The sequence below is a fragment of the Macaca fascicularis genome, chromosome 3 (assembly GCF_037993035.2).
Source record: "Macaca fascicularis isolate 582-1 chromosome 3, T2T-MFA8v1.1".
Lineage (NCBI taxonomy): Eukaryota > Metazoa > Chordata > Mammalia > Primates > Cercopithecidae > Macaca > Macaca fascicularis.
In genome coordinates, this window is record NC_088377.1 from 157,423,033 (window position 1) to 157,447,552 (window position 24,520).

Below are 24,520 nucleotides of genomic sequence, written 5' to 3' on the forward strand. Positions count from 1 at the left end.
ACTGATGGTCTGACATCTCTTCTTAATAAAGAAAAGAGAATTTGGAATGTGATTCTGATGCAGTCAGAAGAATGAAGAAAACAAAAGAACATGTACTACCTGAATTATGTGCATACTTGTGGGTGTATGTTTGTGTGAAGGGATACAATTCTGGTCCATATTCCTGAGGAAAATATTGAATGAGTTCCTTTTCCTGAACAGAGTCTGGAGATATAAATATGCATGGATGCTTTTAGAATTAGTGTAATTGAACCAACTAAAGAAATGAGGATCTAATTTTAGTAACCAATGTTTTTATAAGTCATCCATATTTTATTGTGGAAAATTCTCACATTTATTGTAGATTTGCTTTTCAACCGCAAGTGACAGATAATCTATTATATCATTATTTCTCCTATAAAGTTTGAACTTTAGACGTATCTACTAGACAATGGAGAAAAGCAATGACCACCTGATATGCTGATCTTGATTCTTGAAGACTGATGTAAAAGTTGAAGAGAAGATGGAAATGAATAACTAAGAGACGGTTTGTATGTTTCAGTCATTTTATACTTTGCAGTCATTAGTTCCAGTAGTACACCACGAAGTTGCTGCTTTTAAAGCATCAGTAAAGAGCTATTTCTTATGCTGTCCCTCTTTCCAGTAAAACAGAATTTAAGTGGATTTGGACTCTGTAGTCAAAGAAGAAAACACCTTTTTTCCACCCTCAATAATTCATTAACACCATGATTTTTCTTCCTGCGAACTCTTCTGTTGCTTCTATCAGTTTTTCATGAACACCACATTCCTTTAGGAAAAAAATAAGCCAAAGCAACATATGAAACACAGAGCATAATTGCATAGCACCAGCATAGAACTGCTTTCCAGTTGATGAATTGGGTCTGTTTATTTCTTATAATTCATCACCATCGTCTGAGCTAAAGCTACTTCTCCTACTGCTCTCTTTGGAAACTGCAGGCGAAGTGGCAGATAGCAGAGGATCTGTTCCAAATGGAGAGATTGTGTCATCCAATAGCATGCCATCCAATCTTTGTTCCTCTTTCAATGCGGCACTAAATGATAAATCTGTGAAGTATGACAAAGGATCAGAAAAGGCTATAGCTTGATCACAGAGCTCAGGGGTTGGCCCCTGAGACACAGTCAGTTGTTGGCAATAGTCTACTGAATTCTGCTCAGGATGGCTCTGCTGTTTGGTGACATGAGCACCTAAATCAACCGTGCCAAGTGAAGCCAGGGTTGGCAGACCATGAGTACGAGCCTGAATTTCTAGTTCCTGTAATTTCAAACGAGAATCATTAAATAACATCTTTGAAATTGGATTTAACAGTAGAGAATAAGCCAGACATAGAATCAAAATATTAACAAGCATTTAAAATGAAGAATAATGCAATGCAAATTATGAATAATCTTTGCAAATAATGAAATTGATACATTTCTGATGTCTGAAAAATAACTCTGAGAAAATTATTCAGATTTTTTTTAAGTTCGGTCTCATTGTTCTACAAAGGAATTTATGACTGATGATAGTTCCACAGTGGCTCAGACTACAATACAGCCATTTGGAGATAGAAGAAAGTCATCTATTTATTCTTCCTGATTAATTTCTCACCATAAGTGCAGGACCTTTTCATGGAAGCAGTAAATGCTTTACCTGGTGCTAAGCATACTCACATTTTTAAAAAATCTTGAGAGTTATAAAAGCCCATGTTTTGATATTTTGGATTATATGAACAGATGAGAAGTGACTTAATATAAACTGGCACAACACTCCTTGAGGCAATGAAAACCATAGCAATGTCGGGAAAGAAATGAAAGAAGGAGGGGAGAATTTAATGTCCAATATAATCTAGAGAAACAAGCGTTCTACTTAGTATTATTATTTGATTGGGATAATAATGTGTGCATTTATGAAATGTGTTATATTTTGTGCATTTTGTAATTTGTTGTTGTCATTATATATGTATATATATACACACACACATATAGACACATATGTGTATATACATATATACATTTTCAGCTATCTTGATCCTGGATTTCTAGTCAAAACCTAATTGAAACAATCCAATTCACGAACTTCTAAAAAGCAGTAAAATTATCCTTCAAAAGGAAAAATAATTGTTAATAAGAGAAAAAATAAATGAGACCAATGAAGAAAACTGATGACAGCTGAGTCATATGTAAGCTATGTGGCTCATGGCAACATTCTTATAAAAACCTGAATCCGAAGTAGAAGTCGCCTGTTAGCCTGTTCTAATTTCTTCTGTCTGTGTTCTAATTCTCGGGCTCTCTGTTGTTCTTTTTGTAGCCACTTGATGTACTCCACTGATGCTTTTAGAATGGTTCCTTTGTTCCAGCGCATATCACTGTAGAACGGAGAGATAACCTTTTCACAATTGTGCATGTCAGCAGAATTCATAAGAACTTACAAAATCTTTTACATTAATATGAAATAATGATTTACATGACTATTATTCACTCTTAGATATTATTGCTTCTGAATAGAAATTTTAATAGAATAGTTAAGAAGCCCTTATATAGTAAAATTAATCCCAGAATGAAAATAAGTGTCAAAAGAAAGTAATAAAGTGACTTTTTGTGGGAGAGCTAAATGCAATATCATGATTCTACCATTACAGTTTTTATATTTTTAGTGAAAATTGCTTTTATTATTAACTCCAAGATTAAAATCTATGTGCAGTATTTCTGCATTAATGAACTAGGAAATGTACATTACTGAGGACTTAAGCCTAAATTTTTTAAGATCATTTCAAATGTAGCAATCTTTTAACCTATTTTCTAATAAGGTTGCTTTTATGTTTCTAAGAAAAAAATAAAGTCCCTCCTGAATGGTGATCCTGAGCAATTGTGAAACAAATCAGACTCTGGCAACATCACTTTATGTAATAGAGCAAACTTTCTAAAACCATTCAGCCATTTTTTCTGTACAAACATCATCAAAACTTTTTAAAGGCTTGATATGAGTAGCTGTTTTTAAATACATTTAAGATAAGTAAATATAATTAAACATTACTGGATAACTTTTTAGGCTTTAGCATAGAAGAAATCATTTCATTAAAACTTACTTTTAAGACAGAAGAAATTAAAGCTATGACATTGTGGAAGAGGCTACTGAGTTTGGTATCTGAAAATATACATTAATGAATGTAATACTGCATGAGAAATAATAATATGTTTGCAGAATGAGTCCAAACTAATTGCTAAGTGTTAATCAGAGTTGTTGGAAAACCTGGATGCATTTTTAATTTAGAGTCATGAGATGTTTTTAGTATAGCGTAAAGCGCACAGGTAGGGAAATATAACATTTTTCTACATATATTTTTAGTGATGAGACAATGCCATTAGCAGTAAAATATTAAAAGAAGAGACATTTTTCTACTAGCAGGTGAAAATACTTACTGGAGCCTGGATAAGAGCTCTGTTCTACTGCAGTGCACCAAAACATTGTCAACGGACATCGCAAGTTTGAAAATGCTTTGTCATTTCTTTAAGGCTATAATGGCTGTTGGTCTCACTCCACTCACGGGGGCTGAGGGGAATGGGTGGGATGGTGGTGGTGGGAAGGGTGGGGAGAGACAGGCTCTCTTTGGTGTTAAACTAAGTATCTGTAACTGAATCGTGTAATGGACTCTAAACTAAAATTTAAGTAGTAGCAAAAGCCTTATGGACCCTTATGTTGTGTCATTTTTTCCCCATGGGAAGAAAAACTTGAGGACGGAGAAATATGTTTAAAAAAAAAAAAGATAGCCCTAGACAACTTTGAAGTTTAAAGTACTATTTAGTTCAAAAACAAATCTTCAAAATGGTTGTAGAGAACACACAATGAGCCTCCCTTCAATTTGTACCTGATGTCACTTACAATACGTTTTTTAAGTTCCTCTATTTTAAAGACATTTTAATGTACAAGATTCTTTCTTAATTTATTTTTTATTTTTTTATATTTACTGAAGAGACTTTTGCCTCTCTCCCAAAACAATTTCAGCAAAGAGGCATTATAAATATTACGTAGGGTGGTACCATATATAGACACACCAATAAAGGCATGGCTAAAGAATAAGTGTTGATTGTTGATGCTGGCCTTTCATTTTCTGCACAACAATTTTTTAAGATCTTAAAACTTTGGTGGATTGAAAGCCTGAATGCATTTACAGTCAGAGCAGATAATACAAATGTAAAAATTGGAGTAAGTAAGGAGTGCTGCCAGGCAAAGCTATGGAAAATGTACAATCTGTTATCTGAGGAGTGCACATCCACTTAAAAGCATTAAAAAAATAATTTTAAAAAGATTTTTAAAAAGAGAGAAAAAAATATTATGACAGGTCTGAATTTTTTTTTATTATTTATTTATTTATTTATTTATTTTGCTTCAACATTTTGTGACTCCTGACTTAGAAAGCTTTGCCAGGTCTCATATGCTGTGCCAACTATCATTCTTACACAAAAGCAGGAGGAATTTGGTTGTAGAGGGGAGGAAAGATAAAGTAAAAAAACTTCAAACTATTTAGAAAACTTTTTGAAGTGCAAAAACAAGAGTAATAGAGTAATTAATGATCTAATACTATTTTTAAATTTCTACTCATGTAATTTTTGTAAACATGGCTCACAAAAACACATACAGACAAAAGTGTTTCCAAGAAAGCTAAAGAGGACAACTACAACATGTTGTAGAAGCTCTTCACGCTTTCTCTTTGATTGTTATTTTTGTTGGAGTTTTGTTTTTTTAACACTGGTCAAGAGATTGTCATTGCCTGGTCGTGTTTTTTTTTCACGTACTTTTCTCAACCTATACTTCTCAATTACAGCTATTCTCTGTATTACTTTTCCTTCTGACCTCACCATTATGACCTGCAAAGAAATGGAATTTTCTGAATGTTTCGATACATAAAAATAAAAACTTCATAGAATTCAAAGTATCTTCAGGTATTAACTTTTATTTCCTAAGCCAACTCCAAAATATCTTCCAATCATGAGCTGGAAAGGTACTCAAAGGTCAACCATGCCACAGTTGCTGCCATTTGCCCAAGAGTATATGGGGTTTAGGAGATAAGCCCCAGGTTTCCTCACTCAGTTCAGTACTTCTTCTGCCAACTGTGGCTTTCCCACCTTTCAAATGCATCTGTCACAAGAAATACGTTTTATATAGTGACTTGGCACACTCTTAGTATATAAAACTGCAACAAAGATTTCACAGAGCTTTCCTATTCTCTTTACATGTAATACTCTTATATTTTCAATGCTATTCTTCCTTTTTTGTTTAAAATGCTGCATTTGTCTCATTTGAGTGATTCCATGACCCATTAATAGGTATGGCACATAATTTGAAGTATCTCATACTAGACAATTGTATACTCTGATGTACTTTTTATTTTTAAAAATTGTTCTTAGTCATTTTAATGGTTGTAGTCACCTGTTCAACAAGTTATTCAAAAATTTGTTAAACTCAAACTAAAATCTTGGAAGGGTTTTTTTTGTTTGTTTTTGTTTTTTTTCCAGATCCACTGTTTGTTAATTTTCTCATTGTCATAACATAATAATGTCATTTCTTCTTTCCTTTTCTCACCCTCAAAGTAAATTTGCCTCCTCTATGCTACCCTTCCCTTTCCCCAGCATTCTTGTTTCCTGTGACTTTCAGATTATCCCTAATAACATTTGAAAATGTGACAAATGATCCAAAATAATTTTGTCACGTAGACGAGTATTCCTTAGTCCATGGAGCCAGACCATGGTTCTCAGGTAAAGTCCATTTTAAGAGGATATGCTCTGGATTCAACCATGGGACCCTCATTGCTAAACCCTAAAAAGGGACACGGGAGTAACAGGTCAGGCCACAGCAAGCCAAGGAATAAAATGTATTTAAACGGAATTAGTACTGAGACTTTTGGAATGCCATACATTTCAATGAAGTGTCTTCTCTATCTGTGATATACAGAAAGATCCATGTATAGACATACTCAACATCTAATTAATGTGTTTTCCATTAGACCCCAAATAAATGTTATTTCCTACATACAACATAATAGAATTAAAACAAATAATAACCCTTCTTTCTGAGATTTGTAAGGAAGAGAAAAACAATGCTTGCAATGTGGTTTTCCCAATTCTGGTCTCTTTTAGATACGAGTCTACAGTAAATTGAATTTTCATATTCTAGACTAAGGGTAGACAAACTATAGCCCATAGCTTATTTTTGTCCATACATTTCACTGGATGTGCTCAAGCTCATTCCTTCACATGTTGTCTGTGTCTGCTTTCGTGCTACAATGCCAGAGTTAAATAATTGTGACAAAGACTTTCTGTATGGCCCACAAAGCTTGAAATATTTACTATCTGGCCCTATACAAAAAATGCTTACCATCCCATGTTCTAGAAAATGAATTAGAACTAGAAAGGAGTCTTTAGATAAAGTTTTTATTAAAATTTGGAGTAATAATCTCTCATAAAACTTTGTAACTTGCAAACTATTCCCATATACCTTATTTGATTTTATTTTTATAAAAACACAGGCATATAGGGAAGACAAGTGTTTTCTTTAGCTAACAGAGTCACATGTTTAGATACTTTAAAAGATTTGAAGAGTTTGGAGTAGAGTCTAAATTAGACCTGAGCTCTTCAGACCCTAAATGTCTTCGCAGTCTAATATGTACATAAGGACATATATTGCATTCCCTTTTCTAACAAATTGTTGAATTGTCCAAGTAAATGAGCAAATTCGGATTTAGAGAAAACGTGCTTCAAAATCTCACAAATGTAATTTTTTTTGGGGGGGGCGGGGAGGTGCAGCGTCTTGTTCTGTCACCCAGGCTGGAATGCAGTGGTGCGATCATGGCTCACTTCAGCCTTGAAATCCTGGGTTCAAGCGATCCCTGTGTCTCAGCCTCCTGAGTAGCTTGGAGTACAGGTTCATGCTACCACGCCCAGCTCTTGCTCTTTCTTTCTCTTTCTTTCTTTCCCCTTCCCTTCCCTTTCCTCCCGTCCTCTCCCCTCCCCTCCCCTCCTCTCTTCTCCCTTCCCCTCCCTTCCTCTCCCTTCCCTTTATTTTCCTTCTTGCTTGCTTTCTCTTTAGAGGTGGGATTGCACCCAGACCTATCTTGAACTCCCGGCCTCAAACAATCTTCCTGTTTGGCCCTCCCAAAGTACTGGGATTATAGGCATGAGACAATGTGCCTGGCACACAAGTATGACTTTATCAAACATGATCATTTCTGGATAATGAATAATATCCAGTATTTGGAGAAAAAAATAATTCTCAGTTTTAAGGAAATATTTTCAAATCATTATTAATGCTACAGATTCCATGTTTTCACTATTTTTTTTTTCTTTTTTTGAGACACAGTCTTGCTCTGTTGCCCAGGCTGGAGTGCAGCGGCACGATCTCAGCTCACCACAACCTCTGCCCCCTGGGTTCAAGCGATTCTCCCACCTCAGCCTCCTGAATAGCTGGGATTACAGGCATGCGCCACCATGCCAGACTAAGTTTTGTATTTTTAGTAGAGATGGAGTTTCACCATGTTGGCCAGGATGGTCTTACACTTCTGACCTCAAGTGATCAGCCCACCTCGGCCTCCCAAAGTGCTGGGATTACAGGTGTTCTATTTTTAAAGAAACATTCAATATTTTAAGTTAACACTTTATTTCTCAATATTTACAAGAGTAACTAATTTGTTTGATGGACATTTTGTGCATACAGCACAAAGCCTGGTCAGCATCAATCAATATGCTTTTACAATTCCATTTGTTACTTGTGTGTCTCCAAAATTTGGGGACCTTGGAAAATCTAACAATTCTATTTTCACTTGCATGCAAATTTTAAATTGGGAGAATTGTTATACTCATAAAAATTGAATATACCAGTCCGTATCATAAATAATATTTGACATTATCACTAAATTTGAAAATATTGTCACCTTACAGAAAGACTCACTATGAATTGAGGAGAAATAACTTATTTACTTCTTATAGCTCAAATGGACAACTCTTGTAACAGCCTTGATGCTCAATAACAATCAGCCTGGAATAGACATTTTAAAATGAGCCCAGCAATAGCCTTATTTTTGCCATAAGCTGCTTAGTTTCCTAGTCATTGGTTCTCCTCCCTTTTCCCTCCCATTCATTTTTGGGGGTCTTTAAATTATAACATTATTATAGAAATGATTGTTGAACTCACGGATCATTAGACTTTGGAATAAGAGTGCCAAGCTCCTTGATTCGGTAATTAATATTATACCTTCTTCTTCTTTCAACTATTAAAGAAGAAACATTATTGATTATTCTCATTAATGCACAGTTCACTTTTGGTCAGCTGTAAACTTTCTTAATAATCTTTTAAAAACAATGGGCAAAAAACTTTCCATTTAGTCAAATGATAATACTTCTCAAGAATAAATTAAAAATTCTTTATTCTAAAAGTAAAAGTTTCAATATTAGAATTATAAATATACAATTTACACTGTTTTAACAACATTTTGTCACAAAACATTTTTAAAAATTCTTTAAAATACTATAATATTCATAATGCAATGTGTATATATATATTCATATGTTATCTGTTTGATTATTTCATACATTGACAATTTGTCAATCCATCAAGATTGTAATCATTTGAGGTCATGCAACACTCTTTACTCTTCTCATATACTGTCCTCAAAGTCTAACAATGTTTAGCACATAGTAGGTGTGTGTATCCAGTTAGACTCTATGACCTCCTTGAGGGCAGGGACCTAACTTACTTATTTTAGTATCATCAGAGAGCTTGACATACAGGAGGGGGTAAATAAATGTATATTGATTAGACCATAAATTTATTTTTCTATTTTAGTTTCCAATAATATATAAATAACTTGTTGTTATACTTTGGCACTCTGTAGACACACCTGGAAGGACTATTAAAACAGATTTGCACCACACACTTAAGGATTCTAATTTGAGTGTGTCCTGGAAGTAGGGGGAGAAGAGTGGGCAAGAATTTCTATTTCTAAGAAGTTTCACGGTGATGCTCATACTGTTTTTGTAGGGCCAATGCTTTGAAAACTACTGATATCAGCTCTTATTCAGAGACTGTTTTCTTTTGTTGCATTTCCATACATTCATTGCTTATGGCAAATTTCTGAACATCGTAAATATTCAACATAAAACATATATCTGTCAAATTTCCTGTATTACTCTTCTCTAAGAGCAGTCTTCTACTCTATATTCCTAATATCAAGAACCATAACATATACTTGTATATGGTATCTTTTTCAACAGATACGTTTAAACTTTTCAGGGAAGTAAAGGTAGAAAAGGATATGAAGAAGAGGAAAATATATTTTTTAAATGTTGGAAAATACTTAAACAGTTCACATTTGAGAATTATGAACTGCTACTAGAAACAAGGAAAGTCATCAGACTATGAATTGCCTTGATGAACTTACTCTACAAAGCAAATTACATGAATGAATTTGACCTTTAGGAATAATACATTGTGATTCCTCTAAAATGAGAATATAATCGATTCTGGTAAGAGTTTATTTTCCCTCTTCACCAGTCCTATTTCCCCTGTGCACATAATTCAGAAAACAGCTAAATGACACCACAAAAAACACTGACTAGAAAATAAAGATAAAGCTAATAGAAACATATGTACACACATATAATACATATATACATATATAGAAATGTATATATAAAACATATGCATATATATAAATAATAAGATTTTATTAATAATTTTATGTCAACACACATTAACTCTTATAAGCCACACTTTTAAATACAAGATGAAGAACAACTATGAAGCAAGTTCACAGTTTTTTTTTTCTCAAAATAAGGGACTGTTTTTGTCCTGTCATGTTTATTTAAGATATTTTATTTAAATCTATCTTATGTAGAATGTCAGAACCTTCTTCTCTACTCTTCTTAGAGAGTAGTCTATGAATTTTTAAATGGCTAATTATAATGAGAAATCTGGTTCCCCAATGTTGTTCATACCTAGTACTAGTTATTTGTAAAGGAGTCAAGTTTTAAGAAATTACTAAACTACTTCATGCCACGGTGGTTTCACTACACAACATTTTTGACATATTCACTCAATCCTGTCCTTAGATCCAGACAAGAGAGGCTACTACTCCGATCAATATTTAGAGGATGCACTCTTGCCTTCTCTGGCCATGCCTCTCGCCACTCAGCAAGGCAGCCACAGGGCCAAGGGAACCCTTCTAAACTATACTCTGGGTTATTAGCACAAGCAATTTCCTCCCTTATTCCCTGAGCTCACTTCCAGAGCCTGCGTAGGCCACCTCCCTCGGTCCATCCTCCTGAATAAGGAGGTGCCTGATTTCTCCATCTCATATGACCTGTTATTAGAGTCTAATTAACCCTTAGGAAGGCACAAGAGCTCTATTTGTTCCAGAGGTGGAATTCAGCACTACAACACAGCAATGCCTTTCAGATAACATATCATTGAGAAGGGAGGAGCAAATTGACACAGAAGAATGGGAACCTAGAGTTATGTTTCTTACTATTTAAATGTTGTACATTTTCAAAAGTCACTTTTATCTCTTTAAACCTTTGAATCAGTGAGTCACAACAGAATTCAAATGTAACCAAATGCACTCATCTCAGTCACAGGCAGCCTCCTTGGGAGTGAATGATCAAGGAGGGAATTCAAGATGTTTCATTTTGCGAAAATAGATAGCTTTTCTGAGAGTTCACATTGTTAATATTTCCCAAAATAAATCAAGTTGTATGTGCAATTAATTTTGGCCATCTGACATCAAAATACTTATGGAGTATAATAAAAGACCATACACCTTAATGTCTATGCATTTCCTTTTGCATTAATTTTATACGGAAAAATATATACTCACTGAGGTTGTGGTTGTCCTTTTTTTGTCTCTCTTTTGCTAAAGCTCTAGTGTCAGTTTCTGATCAAAAGAAAAATAATAAAAACAAAGCTTAGTTCTACCTTAAAACCCCTCCAGGCAACGAAATTCAGAACTCCTAGGTGAAAATAAAATATTATTTGCTCTAAATGGTACAATAATATTTTTGATGCAAATATTCAGAAATTTGGAACACAGTACTCTTCAGTAAAAGGCAATAGCAAAGCTTTCAGGCTCTGGGATAATAAAAACTGAATTTCTTTTCTGGCCCTCCATTTAATAGCCATGTGATCTATTGCCACACTTCTCTGGGTTTCAGGTTCTTCATCTGTAAAATGACTATAATACGATACCTACCTTAAAATCATTGTGATAACCAAAAGAAATATAGTACACAGAAAATATAGTATTCAATTATTATTTTCAGGATTTTGAGATTCAGAAAGAAATTAATCCAATCTAAATATTTTATTAGTAATTATTGTTTCTACATCCCAAGAGTTGGAACTCACTACATTTCTCAAATATCCATATGAAGCAATTCCACACTTTTTTCCAGTAAATGGCACTTCCCTGTATGTATGGTGTGGTTGTATTTATATGACCATCAACCTCCAGGATGGCCTACAATGATTCTTTATTTGTAGTGTTCACACCTTGTAGTTCCCTGCCACATTAAATAAATAAGGCTGACCTGTGAAGCCACTAGCTTGTTGTGGAAATGACTAGTATGGAATCCAAGGCTAGATAATAGGAGAAATTTTTAACTTTCACATTGGCATCTCTTTGATCTCTAGTTGTCATGTCATGAGGACACTCAAGCAACCCTATGAAGAAGTCCAAGTAGTCAGGAACAAAGGCCACTTGCCAACAGGCAGCGCTATCCTACAAGACCTTGAGTGAAACACCTCGGGAGTGCATCCTCCAGCCTCAGTCAAGTCTCAGGTGTCTGTACTTCTGGCTGCCATCTTGACTACAGCCTCATAAGAGGCTCTGGTCTGAATGAATTCACTAGGCCACTCCTGGATTCTTGATGCTCAGAGACTGAATGAGATTATAAATGTTTATTACTTTGAGATTATAAATATTTATTACTTCAAATTGCCAAATTTCAGGGGTAATTTGTTGTTATGCAACAAAAATAATACAATATTATTAGAGTTATAATTTTAAAAGTTAATAAAATAATACATTTTATTTAAGTGTATGTATTAAGAACTACAGTCATTATAGTCTGAATAATTTGGATGCATATACATTTTTGAATTATTGGTTGAGCTTTAAGAGTGGTCATGTATTTATTTAAAATTTTACCATTAACTATGTAAAATTCTTAAAGACTGGTGTTTGAGCTCCAGACCAAAAGTTTATTGTAGAAATCTCAAGTGAATTTATTTATTTTTATGGAGGAACTAACACTGGACCTGTAAGTCAGGAAACCCTTACATTGATCCAGTTCTGCCTGTAATCAGCTGTTACACCTTTGGAAAAGTAGCTCCTTTGACCCTGGGTTGATTTCCTTATTTATTTTGGAAGCACTTGACTATGCTCCTATAATTTGAGTTGTAACAATTTTGAAATAAACTATTGAAAACTCAGGGTTTGTTTTCAATTAAGAAAATTAAATGTGAGTCTATCATGAAATCCATAAAACAAGCTAAAAAGAAAAAAAATCCAATATTTGTTTTTTGTCAAATTCTGCATACAAAGAATAGACTAATTTCTCTAATTTATTATATCACTTTGTAACCATGTTAATAAATGGCATCTATTTAATATAAAAATGAACCTATGTTAAATGAAGCTGTCTTTTATATATGTATGTATATAAGCGTGTGTGTATATATGTATATATGTATACAAAACATATGTATTTGCTCAATTTCCAAAATAATGAATCAATTCAGTCAAAGTATAAGTTATATTAACTTACTGCTTGATTATCATGGAAAGAAATCATGAATTTACTGTGTCTTCTTTTTCGTAATTGTTTTGTTATACTTTTAAAATTCTAGTTAGCAAATATATGTCACTCATAACTTATGTCATTAATAAAAATAAAAAAGGTAAAACTATAAAAACAATACTACCTGTAATTTCTCTTTTCATTGGTAGACTACTTGGACAAGAAGCACTTGTAAGCCCCATGTTAATTGGTGAAATTCCTTGTTCACCACTATACACATCCAAAATACTTCCAGATAACTTGAGAGGAAAAAGGAAGAAAAGATTAATAAAACGTTCTGTGCAAATTGATATATTTAGTTATATATATTACACTTTCCTCTTTAAATGTGGCATTTTGTTAATAATAATTTGTAATTTAAGGCATTTTGCTTTTAAACAAGACAAGAGTATGCATTAACTTTTTAAAAATGCAGCGTAAAATGCTTACGGATAAGATGCACTGAAAAAAAGTTATATGTGTTTAGACAAAATGAGAAATCAGTTCATGTATGAAGGAACATTCTTATTAATATTTACAAAGTTATGGAAGTTTGATCCAGCATATGACCTGGTTATAAATTGATACAATTAAAAATATTATTTTGGACAAAAATCAATATGCATCTTTGCAAAGCTGGAAAGTTCGTCACATCCCACAAATTAGGTATAATGGTTGGACATTTTGGGAGTCTTCTGAATGCCATCAGTGCTACCAGCAACTCACAGTCAAGAGGTGTTTTACACTGTTAATTAAATGAGAAACCCTTCCCTTCCTGGAAGGCATACGTTTTCTCATTGTACACTTAATGTTCTAGATTATTATAAATATCCAGCTGAACCAAAAGTAGTCTAAAACTACTTTTGCCTCTAGTGAATATAGGGTACATCCAATTATAGCAACACTACAATTCTTGAACTGCTTCTTGGGAACAATTTTTCAGAAAACCTAAGCTGTTGTATACACAATTCAAAATTGTACCAATTCATTATTCAAGGTGCGCTTATTGATTTGATTTCCCAAGAAAATCAAATTTAAGTAATATTCATATTTCAGGTTAATACTCGTTATTCCAGAACAAGCTGCATTCACTATGCAGGATTTGAAATTTTAAGATTTTTCCATTGTGAGTATCTTTATTCCACTTCTGCGCAATAAATAAAGAGCTGAATAAGAAGCAATTTTTTTTCTTTCCTCAAGGACTAGGAATAAAACATATAATGAAACAATGCTTTAACAAGTCTTCATGAAGAACCTAACTTCACAACCCACTTTTTGAAAAACTCCAATTCAATCTGAGAGAATTGATAAAATCAGACTGGAAATAAATATGAAGAAAGGACATATTATGACCAAAATTAGTTTCTGAGATAATAGTCCATTATAGTATATATAATAAATTTTGTATATACCTGAGGGGAAAAATTTGAAAATGCAGTTAATATCACATCAGTTTATATGCATGTCAATAAAGACATGTTAGACTTATATGGCTCTCAGATGTATTTTTTCATATTTTTTCATTATTAACTCTATTAGGACTCTTCACATTTATTTTATATAAACTTAATTGTAAGAGAATTTTTGCTTTATGGGTCTTGGAAGGGAGCTATAAAAGCCAGCTATTTAAGTCATCGCTATTTCTCCTCAATTTTCTCATCTGTAAAATAGGGACAAAGTTGAGCAAATTAGGCAGACAATATGTGTTAGTATCAAATAAATACAATCATTCTTTGGAAGAAATTCAAAAAGCAGTTTTTCTAAGATGTGACTCACTTAGTCATACTTTTTAAAGTGCAAATTTTCCAAGGTCATTTTTGAAAGTCCTGTTGGTTACGAGCTGAGGCATCACCAGTCTGAATTGTACATTTCCGCTGTGCCTTTGAGAAGCATAATGGACACATTGAACAAAAAGGGAGTGAGGGGACAGAACTAGGAAAAGGGCGCTTTCCCTCTGAAGAGCTTGAATTCAGCTGGATTTCAATGAAGAAGTGGCAAGTTGCAGAAATGTTAAGAAAGGAGCCATATTACAGATATACTGCAACAATAAAGCAAGAGGTTCCTAACTATAGCATTTCCTTGCCTCCATATTACCTGGTCACACAGCACCCAGTGTGTTATTCCTTAGAAATGGGGTTGAAATTCTGATAATGAATCTAATCCTGCTTAACGGTAGCCACATTGCATATTCTTCTGATCTTGGTTATTGTCTAATTTATGCCCTAAAGCACAATAATATCCTATTTAATTTTATGCTGTAGGTACTTCTCTATTTCATGTAAATGGCTAATCATTTTTTGAATATCATTAAACAATTGAGCTCAGTTTCAAAGTGTGTAATACACTTCATGTAACCTAAAGTGCATTTTCTCCATTAAAAGATGTAAGAGTCCAGTGTTAGTGAAAATGTACAGATTGCATTCACCTGTGAAAAAGCTCACAAAGAAAACTTATATCAACCTTTTTGAAAGGTATAAGTTACTTATGTAATAAGGTCCAAGTTTTAACTATATTTTATAGATCTGTAGGCAAATGAATACCTATTTTATGAAGAAATATTTATTATGATATTTTTAAAAGGTTGCTTTCTCAGTAAAGCAAAATCTACGATGTGACAGTAGGCAAACATATTAACAAAAAATTCACAAACTTTAAAGACATAAAACAAATAATTTATTATAAAATCCAGTCAACAAAGTGAGAGAGAAGGCCTGATAGAGCAGAGTCTACTTCTCTATAAGGCAATACTTCTCTCTGATAGAAAAAAGTGAACTCCTGATCTGAGAAACTGCTTTGAGGTAAGGAGTGATTGACAGTAGTTTCTTAGTATCAGAGGCTCTTCCCCTTAGATTTTATTCACATCTCCACTACTGAGGTCATAGGGACTGAAACAGACAGAGTCTAACCTTTCCACATATATACTGCTATCTACAATAACTAATATTTCCTGAAGAAAATGAGATAGCAGGTCAAAATATCAAAAGATTTGAGGATAATGACTATTTCAAAAGTAAGGCAACAAGCAACATTATAAATAACATCAAAGGTATTTGTAATATAAAATAATCAACAAAAAACATAATGACCAAAGCGACCAAGGAGAAATAAGAGATATGAGAAACAGAACGCTTAGAAAAAAATCCTATAGAATGGAAAAACAACATAATGGAAATGATAAAAAAGAAATAAAAGAATTGATAAAATATAAAACCAAATTTTAAAAATAATCTCCCACGAGGATAAGGGAAAGGCCTAAGAAATAGAACATATGAAAGAACACCTAAACAATACAGGGAATAGAGTTATTAGAACTAAATTACAGACAATAGGAGTTTCAAAAAGAAAGAAAAATAATATTGGAAGAAAGACAGTAGTTTTTAAAGTGACGGAGACACATTTTTAAGAATTAATAATAATCAATGGACCACAGAGTTTTTTTTCAGCTGAAGTTATCATTATTTTATTTTCATTTAAAAATCAAAGTGTTTGTAGAATGCCTAATAAGAATGACAGAAAAAACCTACATTCAGATATATTATACTAAAATGAAACAATATACAATAATAAAGAGAAAAATCTAAAAGCCTAGAAAGAAAGATTATGTAAAAAGAACAAAAGTCCAATTAATATTTTTCAATAGCAAAATTGAATGGAAAAATAAAACAAATCTGTATTTTAAAACACTGAAAGAAAATAAAATGAAGCTTTACAGTTTTAAATGCAGCTCAAATGTCATTCACACATGAGGCCGTGATAAAAAATATTCTTAGGCATACAATGCTTAAGAAAGTTTATCCCACAAAGACTAACACTGGAAAAAGCTTGGGTCAGGTGCTTCAATAAGTAGAGATATTTAAAGAACATGCTCAAAAATATAAAATAAAATTGATCGAATATCTTGGTAAAGTTATTGTGGAATAAATAATGGGGGTGGATCCAAGATCAAAGATTAAGTGAAACACATAACCATGTAACTCAATTTAGATAATATCAGCATAGTTGGGTTGCTGTAGCAGGGAACCCAAAGGATGCGAAAGTGGTAAGAATGTATTAAGGAGAAACTTTAAAATGGGGCACAAAAATGAACTAAGACAAGAAGAGCAAGTGAAAACATATCAATAATAATAATGATCTAAATAGGTCAAACTCCCTAGGTAAAGAGTTGACAGATAACGTAAGAAAACGGGAACTAGACACAAGTATCTTACAAGAGACATATCCACACAGTAAAAGGACATATAAAGATTAAAAGTTAAAGAATGGAAAAAGATACATCCAGCAAATGATATTCATGGGGAAACTGATGTAGCTAAATTAATATCAGAAAAAAGGGCTTTCAGGTTTAAAAAATTATTAGGGATAATGAGTCACTATTCTTAAAAGGTATAACAATTACAAGCATGTGTGCTCCTAATAAAGTAACCTCCAAATACGTGAAATAAATGTTTAGAACTACAAGGGGAAATGAATGAATATATCAAAATAGTAGAAGACTTTAACACATATCTCCCCTTTTTTGAAAAGTCAAGCAGATAAAAATAATCAGTAATGCTATAGAAGATTTGAATAATAAATGTTAAAGCTCAGCCCAATAGACAAGTATATAGTTTTACATGAAGAAATAGTGAATACAGTTTTCTTAAGTATATATGGAACATATACAAAAACTGATTAGGGTGCTCAGTTAAAAGAAACCCTCAACACATTTCATAGAGTATCTGATTGCCAAAATATTTGGAAATTTTAGAAAATTGTTAAAAACTTCAAAGTTTAAGATGAAATCATACTGGAATTTTAAAATACAACAAAGATAAAACACATGTAAAGAAATGTCTGGAATATGGCAAAACAATGCTTTAAAGAAAATTCATAGCCTTAAATAATAAATGATAAAAATAGATTCATTTTTGAATTATATAAATTAACCATCACTCTTTAAAAAAAATAGGGGAAAATAACCAAACAAACCCAAAGAAACTAGAACAGATAATTTAATAAAATAAGGCCATAAATCAGTGAAGAACAAAACAATACAATGATAGATTCACAAAGCAAAAGTTGTTTTTGTTTGAAAAAAAATTAACAAGATTGACATGCTTCTGGCAAAACTGATTAAATGAATAACATTTCAAATGAAAGGAGAAAGTAACTACAGCACATGTTAGATTTAAAAGGTAGTAAGTTTCTCCCCTAAAATTAGGAGCAAGTTAAGGTTGCCTATTTTCACTACTTCTATTCAACACAGTATTGTAAGTTTAGGTGAGAATAACTACGCAAGAAAAAATCACAAAAATTATCCATATTGGAAAGGAATAAACCAAATGATCTCTGTTAACTGTTGACATGATCTCACATTAAGAAAACCCTCCCTAAGATTCTACACTTCCACACACACATGCACAAACACACATACACATTCAAACTGTGTGCTGATTTTATGTACTGCAGCTTAGCTGAATTCATTTATTAGCTCAAAACTCTGTTGCATTTCTGCACAGGAACCATTAACAAACTGAAAAAGAAATTAAGAAAACTATTCCATTTAAATAGCATCAAAAGGAATTAAATATTTAGGAATAAACTTAACCCAAGAAGCAAAAGGCTTATACACTGAAAACTAAAAAATGCTGCTGAATAAAATGAAAGAAATCATAAATAAGTGGAAAGGCATTTTGTGTTCATGGATGAAAAGAAATAATATTGTTAACATTGCAATACTATCTAAAGCAGTCTACAACTCAATACAATTTTTATCAAATTCCAACTGCATTTTTTTAAAGAAATAGAAAAATGCATTTTAAATTCACATGAACTCTCAAGGGACCCTGCATAATCAAAACAATCTTGTGAAAGAAGGAAGGTGGAGCACTCACACTTCCAGATTTCAAAACTTATTACAAGGCTGCAGTAATCTAAGTCTGTTCTACTGTGAGTCTGGCAATAAGACACATAGACCTAGGGAGTATAACAGCAAGTCCAGAAATAAACTCTTTATGTTATGGTCAAATGATTTTTGACAAAGGCGCCAAGACTACTCAGTGGGGAAAGGAATTCTTTTCAACAAGTGGTGTTGGGAAAACTGGCTATCGTCATGCAAAAGAATAAAGTTAGATGTTTATCTAACATCATATACAAAAATTAACTCAAAATGGATCGAATACATAAACATAAGAAAAAAATCTATAAAACCACCCACACAACGGGAGAAGCCACTAGCAGATCATGTATTTCTCAAGAGATTAAGATCCAGAGTATATATATAAAAATAAATCTTCAACTCAACAACAAAAGCAAACGACCCCATTTTATTTATTTATTTTATTCTACTTTAAGTTCTAGGGTACATGTGCACAAAGTGCAGGTTTGTTACATCAGTAAACATGTACCATCTTGGTTTGCTGCACCCATAAACTCGTCATTTACATTAGGTATTTCTCCTAATGCTATCCCACCCACAGTCCCTCACACCCCAACCAGCCCTGATGTGTGATACACCCCACCCTGTGTCCATGTGATCTCATTGTTCAACTCCCACTTCTGAGTGAGAACATGCAGTGTTTGGTTTTCTGTCCTTGTGATAGTTTGTTTAAAATGATGACAACCCCATTTTAAAAATAGGCAAAAGACTTGAATAGACATTTCTCCAATAAAGATGTATACAAATGGCCGATAAGCATGTGAAAAGATGCCCAACATCACTAGTCATTAGGAAAATGTAAATCAAAGCTACCGTGTAATACTTCAGTCTCATTAGGATGGCTAATATCAAAAGAAAAACTGAGCAATGCTGGTGGGAATGTGAAATGGTGCAGCCATTGTGGAAAGCAGTATGGAGGTTCCTCAAAAGTTAAGTATAGTATTAACATATGATCCAGTAATTTCTCTTCTAAGTGTATATCCAAAAGAATTGAAAGCAGGGACTTAAACAGATAATTGTACACCAGTGTTCATATGAGCATGATTTGCAAGAGTCAAATGTCCATCAACAGATGCATAGATAAATAAAATGTAGTGTATACACATAATGGAATAGTACTCAAGCTTAAAAAGCAATGAAATTAATGAAATTCTGATGAATGCTACAACATGGGTGAAACTTGAAAAAATTATGCTAAGTGAAATAAGCCAAGCACAATAGGATATATATTATATTATTTTACTTATATGAGGTACCTAGAATAGTGAAATTCATAGAGACAGAAAGTGGACCAAAAGCTATGAGGGGCTGGAAATACGTAGATAAGGGGAGCTACTGCTTAATGAGTACAGTTTTTGTTTGGGATAATGATAAAGTTTAGGAAATGGATAGTTGTGATGGTTGCACATTATGAATGTACTTAATGCCTTTGAATTGTACACTTAAAAATGGTTAGAATGGTAAATTTTATGTTATATATATTTTACGCCAGTATAAAAACATAATGAGATATACTACCAACAGGGAGCAAGATAAGGATGCCTATTTTCACTGCTTCTATTCAACATAGTATTGTAAGTTTTAGCCAGAATAATTAGGCAAAAAAAAGTAACAAAAGCTACCCACACTGGAAATAAATAAGTGAAATGATCTATATTCACAGTTGACAAAATTTGCCATTGATTGTAAATGCTTAGACAAAATGCAAAATTTTCTAGAAAAATACTATTTAGTAAACGTAATTACTGACTGAAGAAGTAATTAATAGTGGTAATCGTATTATGATTACTGAAGAATCAAAACAAACTTTAAACACACTTCATAAAGAAAATACCTGAACTAGTTTTATGGGGAAAAGTATCATATTTTCAAGACATATATCAAGCCATTTTGTAAAAATGCTTCCAAGATGTAATATTTCTTATCTACAAAATTTCTACCACAGTAATAGTTTCCTAAAGAGAATTTTTCTTACCTCTTCAGGCTTAGATATTCTGATTCTCTTCATCGAATTTGTTACTCTTAATCTCCTACTCTAGTACTGTGTAAAGATGCTGATTTAATTACATGTAGAATGATTTTATACAAAATTGTGAAACACTGTTTACCATATCTCCTTATCCTCTAAATGGAATGCTTAAGGATCAAAGTTTCCATTACGCATTTGCTTACTGTTAGGATAAAGAATTGTGTGTGTTTGTCTCACATTTTATCAAAATGGCACTTTTAAATTAAATTAAATTAAATTAAATTAAATTTTACTTTATTTTATTTTGTTTTATTTTATTTTATTTAGTTGAAGTTACTAATGTCTCCAAATTGCAATTTTAAGTCCGGGAGAAAAGACAGTGAAATTTTTATTCAAATTTAGTTCATTGGCAACATGTTTTTGAGACAATACATGTTTTCATAACCCTAGAAAAATATAGCTTTGGGTTTGTTTAAAATCAGTGCTGCCCTATAAGAAACTAAAATCTGGGTCCAAAATTATTGTAGAAACATCTAAATAAAATTAACCTCTGAAAATGTTTATACATCCATCTATTCTCATCAGGACAAATACAGGACAACATAAATAATCTGACCTGAATTCCACATATGCTTTTTCTACTGTTTTGGCCTCTTCCCTCTCCATATTTTATATCTGATCTATCACTCAAATATGACTTTTTTTAAGAGTCATTTCTCAGTTTGAAAATTCTTCCCTATTCTCATATTTCAAGATCCTCACAGCCCTAAGCCTAAATTATGTTCCCCGCCACTAGTATTTCTTCATCTCTCTCAATTAACTACCACTAACCCTCCCAGACTAACTCATAGTTTAAAAATACAACTTCCTTCTGCTTTCTCCCAGTCAAAAAATCTGAAATCTAAAATCTTTCTGCCTTAACTCATGTATTAAGCCCAAAGTCTTGTGTTTAGTTTTCAAAATCTCACTGCACGGCCCCACTCTCTCCATTTGACATTATTTCCCACCACTCTCAAGATGAAAGATTTCTTACCACCACATGTCAACATACTGTGCCCATGGCTCTCAACAATAGACTTCAAACCCTAGCAAGAGGGAGGGTGTGAGGGGGGAGAAGGTTACTGCAAAGAATCTGTAAATTTATATATGGGGAATTTTTTGAAGAAGATAATAAAATACAAGCAGGATCCTAACATATGTTCTCTGTCATCTACAGCTGAGCATTTATTATATATCAAGTATTAAACCAAGCATGTTTCATAATAATAATTTAAATAACAATATCTCAAGTCATCTTTATAACAACTCAAGTAAGTATAATTGTCATTTTAAACGTAAAATAATTAAAGCTCTAATAAATGAAATAATATTTTTATGATCATATAGCTTTATAAAGAAGTAGAGAGCTTGGATTCAAACCCAGGAATGTCTAACACAATGTCTGGATTCTTTATTATCTACCCTATAGGTAGAAGGGCCCTTGCCTTTAAAATTTTTATTCTTAAGTGTTTTGAGTACTAAAAAATGTTACAAGGCATTGGATTTAATTTTTCTCAGTTTTATTCTTTCCCACTGCTGTTTTCTGCACTACTAATGTCCCCATTCCTTCAATAAGCATCCACATCTAAGGCTCAAGTTTGGGTAAGCCCTCTACAGCGCTCTTCCTCAGGCCAGCTTGGTTTATTTTTCCTTTCACCCTAATAATATGGAGCTAACAAACTTGCAATACATTTTCTAATTGAATTTAAACTAATTGCTTTATCATTCTCCAATTTTATTCACTCAGCAAGAGAAAAGGCATTATAGTGTATATTTACCATGTTCTTGAAAATGGATTATATATGTAAAGCTAAGAATCTTCAGCATATATATGTGTATATACATATACATATATATAATATCCTAGATAATTTCATTATAAATACAAAAATGTAAAAAGTCTTATAGTCACATATTATATTTCCAGATAATTTCTCAGTAGAGATAACAAAAGGAAAAAAATACCTTACATGTATGTGCATGTGCACTATCATATATTTAATGTGAGTGTCAAGGGAAACTGAAGGAGTATTTCAGTTGTTTGGATCCTATATTGTGGTTTTTGTGAAAACATTGATTGTGACCCTAAAATGGTAAAAGATTAGATGGAATAACTGTGGACATAATAGGAAAATAAACTTCTTGTATAAAGAGGATCACCGTAGGGGCGTCTAGAGTACACGATGCATGCAAAAAAAATGGCATTTGAAAGATTATTGTCTTTCCTTTTGGGTGTTTATTCATTTAGATGCAGTAAACAAGGTCTTTATAGTTTCAGGACACACACCATTAATATTCCTCTAAATTTGTTTTCTTTGCTACTAAAGCAGAGGTATACAGTTTAAATGACATGCACTGAATAGAGAAATCCCGCTGTGTTATTGTTGTTATTATTTTTGTCCTATTATGACATATGTAAATATAATGTGTTGAGCTGGAATAGGAGATCTCTTGTCCTTGGTGAGCTGGTTTACACATATAGTGGCAGATTATCTGGAAATATAATATGTGACTATATACAAAAATAGAAAAGATAAAGTAAAACAAAGAATGATAATTTATAAATAATTTTGCATCATACATATTATATACAAATGATCTATTTAGTAATAAATAAATAAATACAATTAATGTAATGTAAACACTGCAACAATTAGTTTGAAACCCTCATCTTTTGATTAAAAAGTAATAATAAACATGAGTTTTAATATTTTTTACTAAATATACTGCTATAATTTTTTACTATAGTCCAGAGCACTGAAAATAATCTTGTAAGTAAACACGCTTGTCAATACAGCAGAATATATTTTATGCATTTCAAAGCTCAATGTTTACATACCTTATTTTATTGACTATAAGTGTATAAAGTTTAAATTCAGTATTTAAGGTGGTTTCATCTCCAAACACTGAAAGAATTCCAAAATATACTTGCTCACCAGTTTTAACTTTGAAGTGTCTATAACCTTCACAATAGCAATGGTTTTCTCTGTCTCCTTCATCATTTTCTTTTCCTTAAACTTGCAAGCAATAACCAAGAGAACTCTGCAAAAACTTCTACACTAAAGTGAACTTTGGTTCTTCTTTGGACTTTAAGACTAACCTGGTCTAGACTGTGATTGACAAAAGCTTGCTCACTGATGTTATACAGTCCTTTCAAGTTCCAACCAAGCACAGGGGGTTGTTAATATTTACTCATTCCTCGTCTCTGGAATGATCTTGAACTGTAACAGTTTACTTAGATTGCCAAATGCCACCAGCATTTACAGACACTTGATTGAAAAAATACCTATATATGTTAAAAGAAATGAGTTACTATGCACATCCACGTCTCCGAAAGAAAGGGCTGAAACTAAGACCAATGGATGTAAATAATACACAGATCTAAACTCAGAAGCTAAGCAATCATTCAGCTGGAGTGTGCCAGATGATCAGATCTGTCTCAGACCCCTTCAAATCATATGATTCTAAAGTTCTATGAAATGGCTGCTTCCCTGAGACTGCTGGCACAGCAGAATGGGTAGGATAGTTGCATTGGTTTCATGCAGGGCTGGATTCAAGGCCCTACTTTGCCATTCATTAACTATGTGAACTTGGGCAAGTTACTTAACTTCTCTAAGCTTCTTTCCTCATTTGTAAAATTTTAATAGGCAATAATAGTCTCTGTCTCATAGGTTTGTTGTGAAATTAAATATAGTTTTTCACTAAAAGCATTTTGCATAATTCTTGTCACCTAGTAAGTAACCAATGCATGGTAGTTATTATTATTGTTG

The 24,520-nt window shown here is 32.7% G+C and overlaps 1 protein-coding gene across 9 annotated transcripts in view; it reads right to left on the reverse strand.

The window, feature by feature from the left end:
- Positions 1 to 291: 291 nt before the first annotated feature.
- TFEC (transcription factor EC) overlaps positions 292 to 24,520 on the reverse strand; it is a 200,829-nt gene continuing 176,600 nt past the window's right edge. For 6 of the 9 annotated variants that reach the window (XM_005550568.5, XM_005550566.5, XM_065542488.2 and 3 more), the window contains 5 exons: positions 12,971 to 13,085; positions 10,866 to 10,922; positions 8,186 to 8,261; positions 2,219 to 2,366; positions 292 to 1,273 (listed from right to left, as the gene is read on the reverse strand). In XM_005550568.5, coding sequence (XP_005550625.3) covers positions 893 to 1,273; positions 2,219 to 2,366; positions 8,186 to 8,261; positions 10,866 to 10,922; positions 12,971 to 13,085 — 777 coding nt within the window. In that variant the 3' untranslated portion in view covers positions 292 to 892. Of the gene's footprint in view, positions 1,274 to 2,218; positions 2,367 to 8,185; positions 8,262 to 10,865; positions 10,923 to 12,970; positions 13,086 to 14,601; positions 14,706 to 23,589; positions 23,777 to 24,520 lie in introns of those variants that run through there. The other 3 variants (XM_005550572.5, XM_074035827.1, XM_074035828.1) reach the window with 3 other exon arrangements.